General features: G+C 38.3%; 2 protein-coding genes across 11 annotated transcripts in view; one reads left to right on the top strand and one right to left on the bottom strand.

Annotated features, from left to right (window-relative positions):
- LOC133474142 (transcription initiation factor TFIID subunit 4-like) overlaps positions 1-6,672 on the top strand; it is a 222,666-nt gene extending 215,994 nt beyond the window's left edge. For all 5 annotated transcript variants that reach the window (XM_061765515.1, XM_061765514.1, XM_061765512.1 and 2 more), the window contains one exon: positions 6,206-6,672. In XM_061765515.1, coding sequence (XP_061621499.1) covers positions 6,206-6,382 — 177 coding nt within the window. In that variant the 3' untranslated portion in view covers positions 6,383-6,672. The remainder of the gene's footprint in view (positions 1-6,205) is intronic.
- Positions 6,441-13,947, bottom strand: part of LOC133474145 (BTB/POZ domain-containing protein kctd15) — a 47,994-nt gene continuing 40,487 nt past the window's right edge. For 4 of the 6 annotated variants that reach the window (XM_061765522.1, XM_061765521.1, XM_061765524.1 and 1 more), the window contains one exon: positions 9,788-12,583. In XM_061765522.1, the coding sequence (XP_061621506.1) occupies positions 12,425-12,583 (159 nt within the window). In that variant the 3' untranslated portion in view covers positions 9,788-12,424. Of the gene's footprint in view, positions 6,471-9,787; positions 12,584-12,842; positions 13,017-13,947 lie in introns of those variants that run through there. The other 2 variants (XR_009787366.1, XM_061765527.1) reach the window with 2 other exon arrangements.

Genomic DNA, 13,947 nt, shown 5'->3' with positions numbered 1-13,947 from the left:
TGAACCAACCATATTGCTAGCATAGGCCTTAATAGCGCAAGAACCATATTTTCCAACCTAGCGCTTAGCTAAGCAAGGAACCATAATTGGTAACATAGCACTTTATAGGGCAAGGAACCATATTTGGTAGCTTAAACTACAATGCCAAACACCTCACTATGAGCCAAAACATGAGATTTCCCAAAGCTAATTGGCTTATAATGAAAGAAATGGACATTCAGTTGTTATATCATGTTGTCATTTCATAAGAATATGAACTGTGACGATCATGATAAACAGTGACAAAATACAGGGCTCTGCTGAATCCCCCTCGACCTGACCTCCTCCTTTTCCTCAGGTCCACTGACTCTACTTTCCTGTTCCTCCGAACAAGTCAAACGTCTGAAGCAATGTATTGAAAGTATTCCCGCGCGTTCCGTAGGACGGATATGTCATGTGACATGACGCCCGGAAGCGCCCGTCAACAGATAAAATGACAGATGCTGTTTTTTGCCTCGTGGATCTGACTTGCTCCGCATTTTTTTCCCCTCTTCTTCGCGTTTCCTTTCACCCGCTCTGACCTCGCTGTGCTGCTTTCTACTTTTTTACTTTTCCATAGTGAAAGGGTTCTGCAATATCTGAGCCGGAGTGTCCTTTCTCTACCGAGCAGTACAGTTGGGTCCCGTGCCACATGCATTTTTTAAACGGTCCCAAAAATATCTGACTCATAGTGTCCTGTTTTCACCAAGAAATATGGTTCCTCTGCAGATTTTTGGGGTGTTTCCATTGTAAAAATCTGTCCAGTCCTGATATATCTGATCTGAAGTTTCCTGTTGCCATCAAAACAGGTTCCCTTTGGCATTTCGATTATAAAGGCTCCCAAAATATCTGACCCGTAGTGTTGCGTTTCCACCAAGCTGTTTGGTTCCCTTCTGTTGGTTACGCATTTTTCTTGCTTCGGTTGTGAAGGGTCCCGAAATATGTGATGCTTTGTGTCCTGTTTCCACCAAACAGTAGGGTTTGGTTCTTTTTGGTATGAGCTTTTTGGCGTCTCTATTGTAAAGGGTCCCAAAATAGCTGACCCGTAGTGACCTGTTTTCACCAGGCAAGATGCTTCCTACGCATTTTTTTGTGGGCATGTTTCTATTGTGAAAGATCTAGAAATATCTGACCCGAAGTGTCCCATTTCTACCAAGCAGCACAGTTTGGTCCTGTTGGGCATTCATTTTCTGGCATTTCAGATGCAAAGGCTCCCAAAATACTGTACATGAGCCGAATATCCTTTTCCACCGAGCAGAACAGTTTGGTTCTGTTTGATAAGCATGAATATCAAGGTAATGTCTTAGCGCTGTTATTTTGGTAAAGCCAGATAAGGAATTTCCTGTACAGGCACTGACCTTTCCATGTGCATTTGTGTCACTTTAGGCTAGCATAGCCCCTGTCGCCGCGGGAAGTGCTCGCTCCTCGCCACACTCAATGTTTCCCTCGTCCCCGCGGCCAGTCCATGTCCATCTATCCAGGTGGACGCATGGCTTTGATTGGTCGACTCTACTGTGCTGTCACCGTGCTTTCTTGTGATTGGCAGTAATTGGCGTGACCGGGAGCGGGCTCATCTTTGACATATGCTCAAGCTGTGATTGACACGATTAGAACGAGACACTGCCCCTCCCCAAATGTAAACCTTCAGCTGGCAAGGAACCATATTTGCTAAAGTAGCACTCTATACAGTAGGGCAAGGCACTATATTCGCTAATGTAGTGCTTGTAAGTGCATGGAACAATATTTGGTAATGTGGGATTTAAATGTTACTATTTATTTATTTTTTTTTATGAGGGGGTTTTTAGTATTTTAGTTTTTTTCTCAAAGTGACTTTTATTGGATAATACGACTGTGTTTTTACCTGGAAAATAGGATTTTATTTTTTTCTTCAACATGTACAGTCCTCTCCAAACGTATTGGAACAACAAGACCAATTCCTTTGTTTTTGTCGTATACTGAAGACATTTGGGTTTCAGAAGATGAATATTAAACAAAAGTTCAGAATTCCAACTTTTATTTCATAGTATTTACATCGAGATGTTTTAAACAACTGTGGACAGAGTACCTTTTGTTTGAAGCTACCCACTTTTCAAGTGAGCAAAAGTATTGGAACAGACTATGAAATTAACTTAAATTGAATAACATTTAATATTTGGTGGCATAACCCTTACTTGCAATAACTGCATCAAGCATCACTCATTTTGATCTAAACCCCAAATGTCTTCAGGATACAACAAACACGAAGGAATTGACCTTGGCGTTCCAGTACTTTTAGAAGGGACTATATCTTTAAAAGTGGGACTTTTTTTCTTCAACATTTTTTTTTCTTGAAAATATGACTCTAAAAATATGACTTTTCTATTTAGAAAATTACTTTTTCTTGTTTTATATTGTTTTTGTCCATGAAAAATGTTTTTTATTTTCTTCTAAAATATTATGACTTTTTCAACATGAAAAATTAGGACTTCTTTTCAAAAAAAAATATTTTACATTTCTAAAATGTCTGACTTTTTTCCAAGGAAAAAAATAACTTTCTTGTCCAAAAAAGATATGAGGGGTTTCTTGAAAATATGACTTCAAAGATTTGGCTTTTTTTCTTGACATTTTTTTCCCTTGATATCTTCAACTTTATGTTTAGACTTTTTTTTCGAACCTGACTTGACAGAATATATAATTTTTGGGGAAAGAAATACATACAAACATATTTATCTGGAAAAATAAAACTTTTTTGGTGGGAAGAATATGCCGTCATCAGTTTTATTGAAAAATGTGACTTTTTTCGGGGGAAAAAACAACTTTTCAAATTGTGTATTTTTCCTTGAAAAATATTAATTTACCTAGAAAAATTATTTTTCCTGAAGATTTTTTGTCCTTGAAATATGTGACATTTTGGGGGGGGGGAAAATATGGTTTTCTCCAAAATACAAAGGAACCCCAATAAAATAGTCCCCGATATAACAGATATCGGATAAAACGGACCGTCGGAACTAAACAATCTGTCCAAAAATAGTTTACATTTGTCACTTAAACTGCCGTTGACAAAGTCTGTTAGTACGAGAATTGGCCGCTGTTGTTTACTGTCGGCTGGCACGTTGGACGACTGGTTAGCACATCTGCCTCATTGAGGACTGGGGTTCAAATCCTGTATGGAGGTTGCATGTTCTCCCCGTGCCTGCGTGGGTTTTCTCTGGGTACTCCGATTTCCTTCCACGTTCCAAAACCATGCATGGTAGGTTAATTGAAGACTGAATTGCACGTAGGTGTGAATGTGAATAGTTGTTTGTCGATTGGCTGGCAACCGGTTCAGGTTGTACCCAGAGTTAGCTTGGATAGGCTCCAGCACGCCCGCGACCCTAGTGAGGATAAGCGGTTTGGAAAATGGAGGAATGGATGGATGTTTACTGGCGCTGTGGCGCAATGCAGGCAGAGAATGGGTATCCGGGTCACAGATACAAAATATTGCGAGATCCAATTCCAAAAGACGTGCCTACGTGGTGGCCATGTTGAATGTGGTGCATTGACGTGGCGGCCATGTGATGATGGTTATATCTACTGTATTGTCTATTGTAAGGCGGCACGGTGGCGGACTGGTTAGAGCGTCAGCCTCACAGTTCTGAGGACCCGGGTTCAATCCCGCCTGTGTGGAGTTTGCATGTTCTCCCCGTGCCTGTGTGGGTTTTCTCCGGGTACTCCGGTTTCCTCCCACATCCCAAAAACATGCATGAATTGGAGACTCTAAATTGCCCGTAGGTGTGAATGTGAGTGCGGATGGTTGTTTGTTCGTATGTGCCCTGCGATTGGCTGGCAACCAGTTCAGGGTGTACCCCGCCTCCTGCCCGATGACAGCTGGGATAGGCTCCAGCACGCCCGCGACCCTAGTGAGGAGAAGCGGCTCAGAAAATGGATGGATGGATGTCTATTGTAAATGGAGCACTGGCAGAGAGAGCGCAGCATGGTTGCGTTGTTAACGCTGAGGAGTCTGATACTTGCTATTTTTGGTACAGTAACAGTTTTTTTCTTTGTCAAGCCGTTCACCTTTGGCAACAGATTTGGAACTAGGAAGCACACGAATTCCTTGATGCTCATAAAAGCGACTCGCCTATGATGAGTACTGTACGTCAACAATGTCACCATGACCAAGCACACCGCGGTGTGTGGTAAGTTTGGATGAAATGTGAAACTTTTTAAAAAATATTTATTTACAATAACATTTCAGCCATGAAACAAAACTACAAAACAATAATTTTGTACTGTACAGTAATATGGGTGCATACAGCCTGGAAAAAAAGGTGCTTCAATGTAACGAACAAGCCCCTGCCCCTATTAGTCCGTTCTATCGAGTTTGCACTGTCCAACTTTTTCCCTGACAAAAATATGGGTTCTTTCTTGCGTGTTGTGTATGTATAAAGGAAACATTAGCGACACTAATCCTCTTCCTCCTCTCTCTGGAACCACATTTGGTAATGTAGCGATTTACAGTACGGAATGTTGTAAAGGTTATCGAGTCCACTCGTAGAAAAACATATTATGAATGTGTCACATGTTAACAATTAGGTTATGTCTGCACTGCGTGCTGTCTGTTTACACAATGTTGCAATCAGTGTAATTGTCCACACTCTGTCTTGTTCCCCCGCTTCAACTTGGCACTCGACCACCTTTCTTTTCATCGCGCTAATTGATTCCCCATCAGCTGCTATGTATCATTCTTTATAGAACAAATACAAAGAGCCATCATCAGTAGCATTATTTACTTGCATTGACTGGTGATACCCATCAAAGACCGAAAAGGTTTGTTTTCACAACTGTTGCCAAGGTTTTTCTTGTCTGACCTAAAGGGCAAAATAATCTGAAATCTCATGTATGATTTTAACAATTGAACATTCCTTCTCATCAGCACTACTGGAATGCAGTGAATGGACAGCATACTGAAGCGTTGTTTACATCCCAGGGTTGTAATTCACCATGGAAACAATCCCAAAGACAATAAAATCCAATACATTAGTGTAAGATAACCCAAACGGAAAACCCAACATGGAATGTCTAGTTTTAAGTTGTAGTTTATGACGTTTTTAGTAAATGCAACTTTGTCCTGGAAAAAAAAATCTAGTTTAAAATATTTTTTTTCCATGACATTTTTCCATTAAAAAAAAATAACATGGCATTTTCTCTTAAAATTAGTGACTCTTAAAATAATTACTTCCAAGAAAATGCTACATTTTCCCTGAAAATGTAACTTTTTTCCTTTGGGAAAAAAAACAATACTTTTTCCTGAAAGAAAAACAGTGGCCGACCGTTTAGCACATCTGCTGAATTTGCCTTGATTTATTTTATAAATATTTTATTTTATGAAGAGTTTGTTATGTTTTAGATCAGGCGGAACAGTGACCGACTGGTTAGCACGTCCGCCACACAGTTCTGAAGACCGGGGTTCAAATCCCGGCCTCGCCTGTGTGGAATTTGGATGTTCTGAAAAAAAATATTTTCAACTTGAAAAATAGAAAAAAAAAGATTTTTCTCTGAAAAAAATGCTTTTTTGGGGACAAATATCACTTTTTTTCCTCAACAAAACAAACAAAATGTTTCACTTTATTACTTAATAAACTTAACTTTATTCGCCTAATTGATGAGTTTTTTTCCCTGTATTCAATGCTGATAATTACAGTGGACATAAAAGGTTTACACACCCCTGTTCAAATGCCAGATTTTTGTGATTTAAAAAATTGACACCAAAGTAGTATACATCATTTCTAAACTTTTTTCACCATTCATATGACACATCTATAACTTAGTCGTAAAAAAAAAAAAAAAAAAAAGATCTTTTCAAGAGGGGTAAAGTAAAATAAACAATTGAAGTAATGTGATCAGTGGGGATGTGGCTGCGTTCAAAATTCACATTCAAACTCATGTTAAATGGGAGTCAGCTAAACCTTCGAAAAGTTCAGATGTTCTATTATGCTTTTCCTGGCATTCTCTAAATAGAAAGTCTTTAAAAAGATTCTTGATAGATTCGATTTTTTTCAATTGAGTTCACAGAAATGGTGTCAAAAGTTTCGAATTTAATTGGATTTATCTAGGTCTGATCTTTCATATGAAAATAACTAGTATTTGAACGTGGGTGCATCCACTGTATATTGTATTCGATAACGTATCGGTGATGCTAATCTTCCTCGTTTCTGTTTCTCGTCAGCTCTCGGGCAGCACGGCTGGCTCCCCGGCTGGCTCGTCGTCCACGCCCACCTCGTCGTCGCGCCAGTACGCCCGTCAGCGCATCACCCGCGTCAACCTCAGGGACTTCATCTTCTACATGGAGCAGGAGCGAGACACGGCCCATTCGCTGCTGCTGTATCGCGCCCTCCTCAAGTAGCCTCCTCTTCCTCCTCTAGCCACGTGCCTTCAGATCAGGTGTCAGCTCAGTGTCTCAATACGTGCGCTCGTCATCAGCCAGCTTCCATCTACATGTTTATCAGAAAACAGTAGGGGGAAATGTCACAAAAAATGATTGATTGTGTCTTTGCTGTCTTGCTTTTCATGTTGTGTAGCGATGTTTGGGGGCCACCATTTCTTTGTGTTTTTTATAAACGTACAGCCAATCAAATCCAAATAAGACTTGCTATTTATTGAACACGTGTCAATAAAGGAGATTTCTACAACACATTTCAGTATTTCCCTCGCCATATGTAAATAGGTCTCTTCAATTTTATTTTATTTTTTTCAATTCACAGAGCAACAAAATAAATCAACAGTGCGTTTAACGTAAGTTAATATTTTGCATTTCAGATCAGTTTTACGAAGGTGTAGTAGGGCCACACTGACGAAAAATGTTTTCCACTAACAGGTGTAATGTTACAGGAATAGAAGATAGTACAGTTTCTCACAAAAGTGGGTACACCGACTACACCATTGAGATTTTTGTGGATATTTAGATAGATTTCTTCATGTGAAAATGACACTTTGCTCTAATTTAGTCAGTGCACAGCTTGTATAACAGAGTACATTTACTGTCCCCCTCTATATGACCCAGCACACATAAAACCAACTTTAACACACTTGCTACCCATTCACACTTAAAACCTTGTAACACTGAGGAGTCACATGACACTTGGGAGCTGAACTTGATAATTGGGCCAAACTAGCACATTTTCACTTAGGGGTCTACTCACTTTTGTTGCCAGCAGTCTAGAAAACAATGGCTGTGTGTCGAAGTGTTCGCAAAACATATGAGGGGCGTACTCACTTTTGTGAGATTCAGGATGTCATGTTACAAGGATAAAGTTGAATTGCATTTTTTCCACAAAAGTAGAAGAAAAAAAACACTTTTTTTTGGGAACATTAAAAAATCTCAAAGATACTGACCCTTTTTGCTTAAAAATGTCTGACTTTTTGTCCGTAAAATAATTATTTTTTCCCTGTGACATGGTGACTTTTTTCTAAAATAAAAAGCCTTTTTTTTTTTTAATAGTCATTTACTTTGTTTTTGTTGTTGTAATATTTAAACCTTTTTTTAAAAACATTTGCAAACGATACATTTCTCGCGTAAAAAAAAAATGACGTCACGGAAACTTGAGTTTGTTTTCCTCATATATAAATAAAATATGTTTCTTTCATAATGTTACTTTTATGTCCAAAGTATTTCTGAAAAGAATTCTGTGTTTTTACAGGACAGGACTTTATTTTCGTAACATTACAACTGTATTTTCACATGTTTTCCAATTCATTTCAGTGGCCTCAATACATGTTCATACACTTTTATTGTGTTCACCTGTTAACGTTTGCTACGAGACAGACTAGTTGCCGTAGTTACAAGTTCAGCCCACACACTTTATTTTTATGACTGCAGACGTGGTGTGTGCAAATGTTCGGAGAAAAAGGAATCTTTAAGCCCATCAAGTGTTTTTAGTGCACATGAGTCAACTCACACGCAGTGAAGAAAGAGTGAGGCATTCAGGCTTGTTGTTACTCGTCACGTTACATTGTTAAAGATTTTATAAATGTATAATCGCTAAATCATTCACGTTTATTGTACGTATTTTTGTTTGTTTTAATGACTGATAATTTAAATGTAATATCTTGGCCTATGCAGCTTTTCTCTTTAGATTAATTGAAATATTTCAAACCGTTGGTTGCGCTTTGTTGTGAGTTTTGACAGCACTTTTATTGTGTTAATTTTTTGATGAAGTCCCTGTTTTAGCTGGCAACTTAAAGCTGTCTGTTTGATATTGCTAGGAAATGTAAACTTTTAAACAGTATTGACACTTTCCCTCAAAAGTCATGCCTTGTAATATATTTTCATTTTTACATTGTTGTTTTTTTATCAATTGGGTTTTATGCACATTTTCCTATATTTTCTGTTCTTTAACAAGCACAACAGCATCGATCTTGACTGATTTTTTGATAACAACAACCTTGTTTGCTCTTGGCATTTTTACTGCTTGCAGCTTTATAGCCAAAATCTTCGGACAATATTCAAAGGAAAAAAAAAAAAATGAAAAAGGAACACTTTCACCGTAAGGATACTTTGTAAATACTGTTTACAAGACCTATGTGTTTATTAGAACCACGTTATTTTTGGTAAACTCTTGTACATATCTTGGAATTTTCCTGTTTGTGTGAAATGAAAAAAAGACAAACAATACTGATGTATTTGTACCTATTTTATAAACAAATAAATAAGCTGTTTACTAAACTGAAAAAAACACTGACTTTTGTTTATTTCTTCATTATTATCATTTGGATTTTTACCAAAATCAACTCTTATTGGAGCTCACTCCATTTCTAAGGCAGTGCACACTACAAGAAGTAGTACTGGAAAGAAAACATTTAGAGCTCCTTTTCCATCATCCACCCATCCATCTATTTTCTGTACCGCTTCTCCTCACTAGGGTCACGGGCGTGCTGGAGCCTATCCCAGCTATCTCTGGGCGAGAAGCGGGGTACACCCTGAACCGGTCGCCAGCCGATCGCAGGGCACATGTAAACAAACAACCATTCGCACTCACATTCACACCTGTGGGCAATTTAGTGTCTTCAATCAACCTACCATGCATGTTTTGGGGATGTGGGAGGAAACCCACGCAGGCACGGGGAGAACATACAAACTCCATACAGGCGAGGCTGGGATTTCAACTCAGAACTGTGAGGCAGATGTGCTAACCAGTCGTCGTCTATCATTTTTTTTTTTTAAATTTTAGGTTTTATACTCTTTGATATCCTTTTCTCATTTTTGCAAGATAATTTGGGTTGGAACTGCCCAAAATGTCCTTTTTCAAGCTATTCTGATTGGTTGTTTCCGCCTTGCATTTGAGACAGATGGCATTTGGAAGGTTTGGAAGCAGATTGAAAAAAAGAGCATTGTTATTCCTGTTTCGCTTCCTGTCAAAACCCAACAAATTGTGGGCTGTATAAAAATGAAGGATGCATGTGTTCAGTGGTGGCATGTACAAGTTTATAACAGTTGCAGTTTTCAATAGCCAAAAACAGCAAATGTTTGCTCGAAAAGCAAGTTTTTTTTAAAAACAAAAGTGTCACTGTTCCTGTCAAAATTAAAAAGAATGGAGAATGTTGTTGTTTTTTTTGTACTTTTTAAAACCCAAAATAATGCAAATATTCAAAACAGCACCCACACTGGAAGATTTTTGAGGTGATTGCTTTTTGTAAATAAATAAAACATTTGTCTTGTAATATTCCAAATGATTTACCAAAGTAAAACTTCTTTTAAATTGAAATTGAAATTATAAATATGGAAAGGGCAAAGCAAGAAGACACACAGGGCTATACAGAACATCCTTTTATTATTGCAAATATGCCAGAAAAGTCAAATGAAGAAGACACTGCAAAATAACACATGCCCTTTAACACCACAGTCTAATTGTTGTTAAACACTTTAAATAATGTACATTATTATTATTATTATTATACCCTTTAAAACGCCTCAGTCCATATGTACACAATGTGATGCTTTTCATGTTTTGTTTTTTGTAGGGTTTTTCTTTTTTGAATGGTTAAAAACACAAGTCCGGATAATTGGGTGTGCTCATGTGGTTCCAAGTGGTCCGAGGGCTGCGAGGGGGTGCGTTTATTGCTGCCAAACCAAATAAATAACACCCCGTCCAGAGGAAAACAGCGTCTTTAGTGGATTCAAATTTAACCCTGGAAAAAGCCGTTCTCAGAGCAATCTTTTGGGAGTCTTTATTTCCACTGGCGCAGGAACCCAACATGGTGAGCTCCAAAATCCTCGTCGCAAGTGTGGTTTGATTCTATGAGCGCCCCCAATGGAGAAGAGCCAGTACTGCTTTGTTGGGAGTGTGGGAGGCCGATGCCACAACCATCTTTCTTCCAATCCGGGAAAAAAAGACAGTTTATATATATATATATATATATATGTGTATAGAAAGCACCCACAAACATCCAATCTTTCCCATCAATGTGTTTGAAAAGCAACAAAGAGCATGTGGAACATGACGCACGCACCCCGAGCTTTGATGGAGAGAAAACACGGCCCGCCCACGACCACTTCTTTGTGGGGAGCGCAACCACCCTGAAAAAGAAAAGAAATGCTCTCTGCCAAAAAAGGCGCTCCTCAGCTAATCTGCGTCGAGATGGAAAGTTGGTGGCTCTATTGTGGACTGTCAGTCAGTTAAGTCAGTGAGAGATCTTTGGAACCAGCACTGCACGTGCCCCTTTATTTCTTTATTTTTTAAACACACTGTTAAAAAAAAAAACATCTTTGTACAATCAATAAAATACGTACCCTGTCAGCTTTGGTACCTACAGTGTAGTTGAAAATGACTTGAAAAGGCCATGTCCACATGAACACATGTACTTTTTTTAAATGTTTTTTTCATAAAATGTATTGATTTTAAATGAATTCAAATGAGATTTGAAATTAATTGAATGTATTTTTTGAGTGATTTTTTTTCACTACACAAATGAGTTCCCTTTCCTTCAGTTTGCTTTTGTTGTTTTTGTTGAGGTGGCTTTTGACAAAACAGCTGTCTTTCACCTTCTGATTAGCAAAACCGGTTTCTTTGGCGATGCTCTTGGCTTTACAGTACTTGTACTTGACCAATAATTATATATATATATATATATATATATATATATATATATATATATATATTCATATATATAGATGTAGTAGTAGGAGTTGCTATCTCCTAATTGGACAGCAACGTACTGTCTTTTTTGTTGAGAATAAAAATTGTATTATTTTAATTATGGCTCTCCAGTTTATTTTATAACATATATCATTTTTGATCAGAAAAATATTTTTCTTCATGTTTTGATTTTAAAAAGACAAAATTGTGGATATAAATGTTTTTCATTGGCCAAATATTTATATTTTTGTTGTGGAAAAAAATATAAAGAAAAAATAAATTAACTATTGCTATTTTTCACTGGTGTCAAATGAGAAGCATGTATCGCCAATCCATTTTTTATATTTTGGTTAAAAAGGAAACAATTTGGAGATACATGTTTTTCATTGGAGGGCAATGTATTGCATGTTTTTGTTAGGGGGACAAGTAAAATAAATTAATACAATTTGATTGATTTTCTCCATGTATCTCATTTTGTTTTTTAAACAGTCATTTAATTTGGTTGTTTCTATCAAAAAAATATATATCATTTTCCTAAAAATGTGGAGATACATGTTTTTTCATTGATTAGCAATGTATTGTATTTTTGGTTGGGGAAGATAAATATAGTGCTAGTGTAATAAAAAGTAATTAAAAAAACACTTCTAAAATACCTGTGTCCATGTGGACACAGCAGAACCATGCTCTGGCAGACGATTAAGTGCAAAAAAAAAAAAAAAAAAAAAAATCAAACGTTACCGAACATTTAGAGTACGCCTCCTGCCTTGGCGAGATGTACTGGTAAACTATTGGCGTCTTTTTGAAAAACATTCATTAAAACTGTGACTCAAAGTCCTCTAGAGATATGTTGAAGGAGAACATAAACCGACCGTGTTTGTGGGGGGGGGGGGGGGGGGGAATACAATGAAAAAGCGACGCCATCCGGAATGCATTGCCAGCCGCTTCCTACCAAAAAACCCTCCCTCCCAACAAGCTCCACATAACGAACATAATACTGTACGTCCTTCATATTGGAGAAATAATCCCAGTCATTCTTTAAATTATTTTTTTTCCGTGTGTCCGTCTTCTTCCAAGTAGGAAACCTCCATAATGATCGGTCGCGGTGGTCACGGTGGTCCTAAAGGTTCAAATAAGCTGCTCACGTGTTTGTTTGCTCTTTGGGCAGAATTCCAAACCTTTGTTTCAATTATTATAATTTTTTTTTCCGCGTCTACATTCCCCTCAGAAGGTTGGACGTGCCTCTGCTATGAGGGCGTGGGTGTGTGGTCGGGGATTCCCGGTGGATTTGGCCGGGCGGTCCCTTCCCTGGGTCTCTAGTCCAGAGGTTCCTGTTTTATCCTGATGGGCGTGTTGATGGAGAGACTCCGCCGGTCCTCACGGCACAACACGTACTCGCTGAATTGCGACGAGTCCACGCCGCCGCCGCAGGACGCCGCCACGCTGAAGCCTTTCTGGAAGAGACGCTCCAGGACCTGAACCCGCACACGCACGCACACACAGGAAGAGATGTTAATGACAGCCATTATGAACAGGAATCACTAAAATGCACATACTGTAAGACTGCCACCAAGAAGGTTACAGCTGGATCACATACATTTTGCATTTAGGAATGGCAGCCAGATGTGTCCTGGCTGGTCCACCAGCTAAAGACAACACGGAGACGCTGAAAAGTCAGTGTCACAGTGTAACGTGACTCTGAAGCTCTTATTCCCAGTTACAGTTATTACTTACTGTTGCTTTCAAAAACAACAAGTACAGAAATCTCAAGGAAAATTTGGTCCATTTGTTTCCAGGCTCCAACATGTGTCTGTGTGTGTATGTGTGTAATTTCCCACACACACACACACACACACACACAAATCCTCACGAGATGCGTCCTGGCTGGTCCACCATTGGTATGAATAGCTAAAGAAGAGAAAGAGACGTTTACAAGTGAGTATAACATCAGCATGACTCTGAAGGTATTATTCTAACTATTACATACTGTTGCTTTAAAAAAAATGTAATTTGGTCCATTTGTTTCCTGGTTCCAACACGTTTTTGTTCATGTGCGTAATCTTACATTTCGTTGAAGAATTCTCTCCAAAATATGGCATTCACCTATTCAGGAATGACGACTATTTTGTGTAAAATACTGCCTCGTTTTTCAAGAAATGATATGTAACAATTATACCTGAACAGCTTCAGAGTCATATTGATGTAACACTGACTTGTAAGCCTCTCTGTTTCATCTTTAGCAGTTTATAACAACCAGTGAAACATGCATATATTACCTCCGCTAATGAGGTTACACTTAGTTAATACATGTGAAAATTGACCATTTAGGAATGACAACCATTTTGTTCCGAATGCCTTATTTTGTCTCCATAAACACCACAACAATAAACTTAGACTAAAAACTTCCCCATGATCAGATTCTGGGCACAAAAAAAAAGGAGGTACAGTGGTACTTTGACTTACAAGTTGAATTCGTTCCAACAACTGTGCGCCTTTAAAGGGGGCGTGGCCTAGTGTGGCCGGTTCCCCTCTGGGACGTTTGGCTTCCTGAAGCTCTTTGGGAGTGTATTCATTTTCTATACAGTATGTGTTTGACTGACTACTGGTTACAATTGCAAGTTACCGTCTTGGAAATGTTATCGTAGTGTACCAATTTCAATTTCTCAACATAATCTAACTAATTACATTTCATTACCTTTGGATTACTGTTATTAATTTTGAATGAATGCATCGACAAAACCGGCGGATGATTCTTCTAAAAAAGTGTATTACAACCATAGATCATTATTTCGGCATTAACCACATATTTGTTCTTTACACAAATAATAAACGGATAACA

The sequence above is a fragment of the Phyllopteryx taeniolatus genome, chromosome 2 (assembly GCF_024500385.1).
Source record: "Phyllopteryx taeniolatus isolate TA_2022b chromosome 2, UOR_Ptae_1.2, whole genome shotgun sequence".
NCBI classification, from domain to species: domain Eukaryota; kingdom Metazoa; phylum Chordata; class Actinopteri; order Syngnathiformes; family Syngnathidae; genus Phyllopteryx; species Phyllopteryx taeniolatus.
Note: the sequence above shows the minus strand (reverse complement) of the source record. Positions and strands in the feature narration are given on the sequence as shown.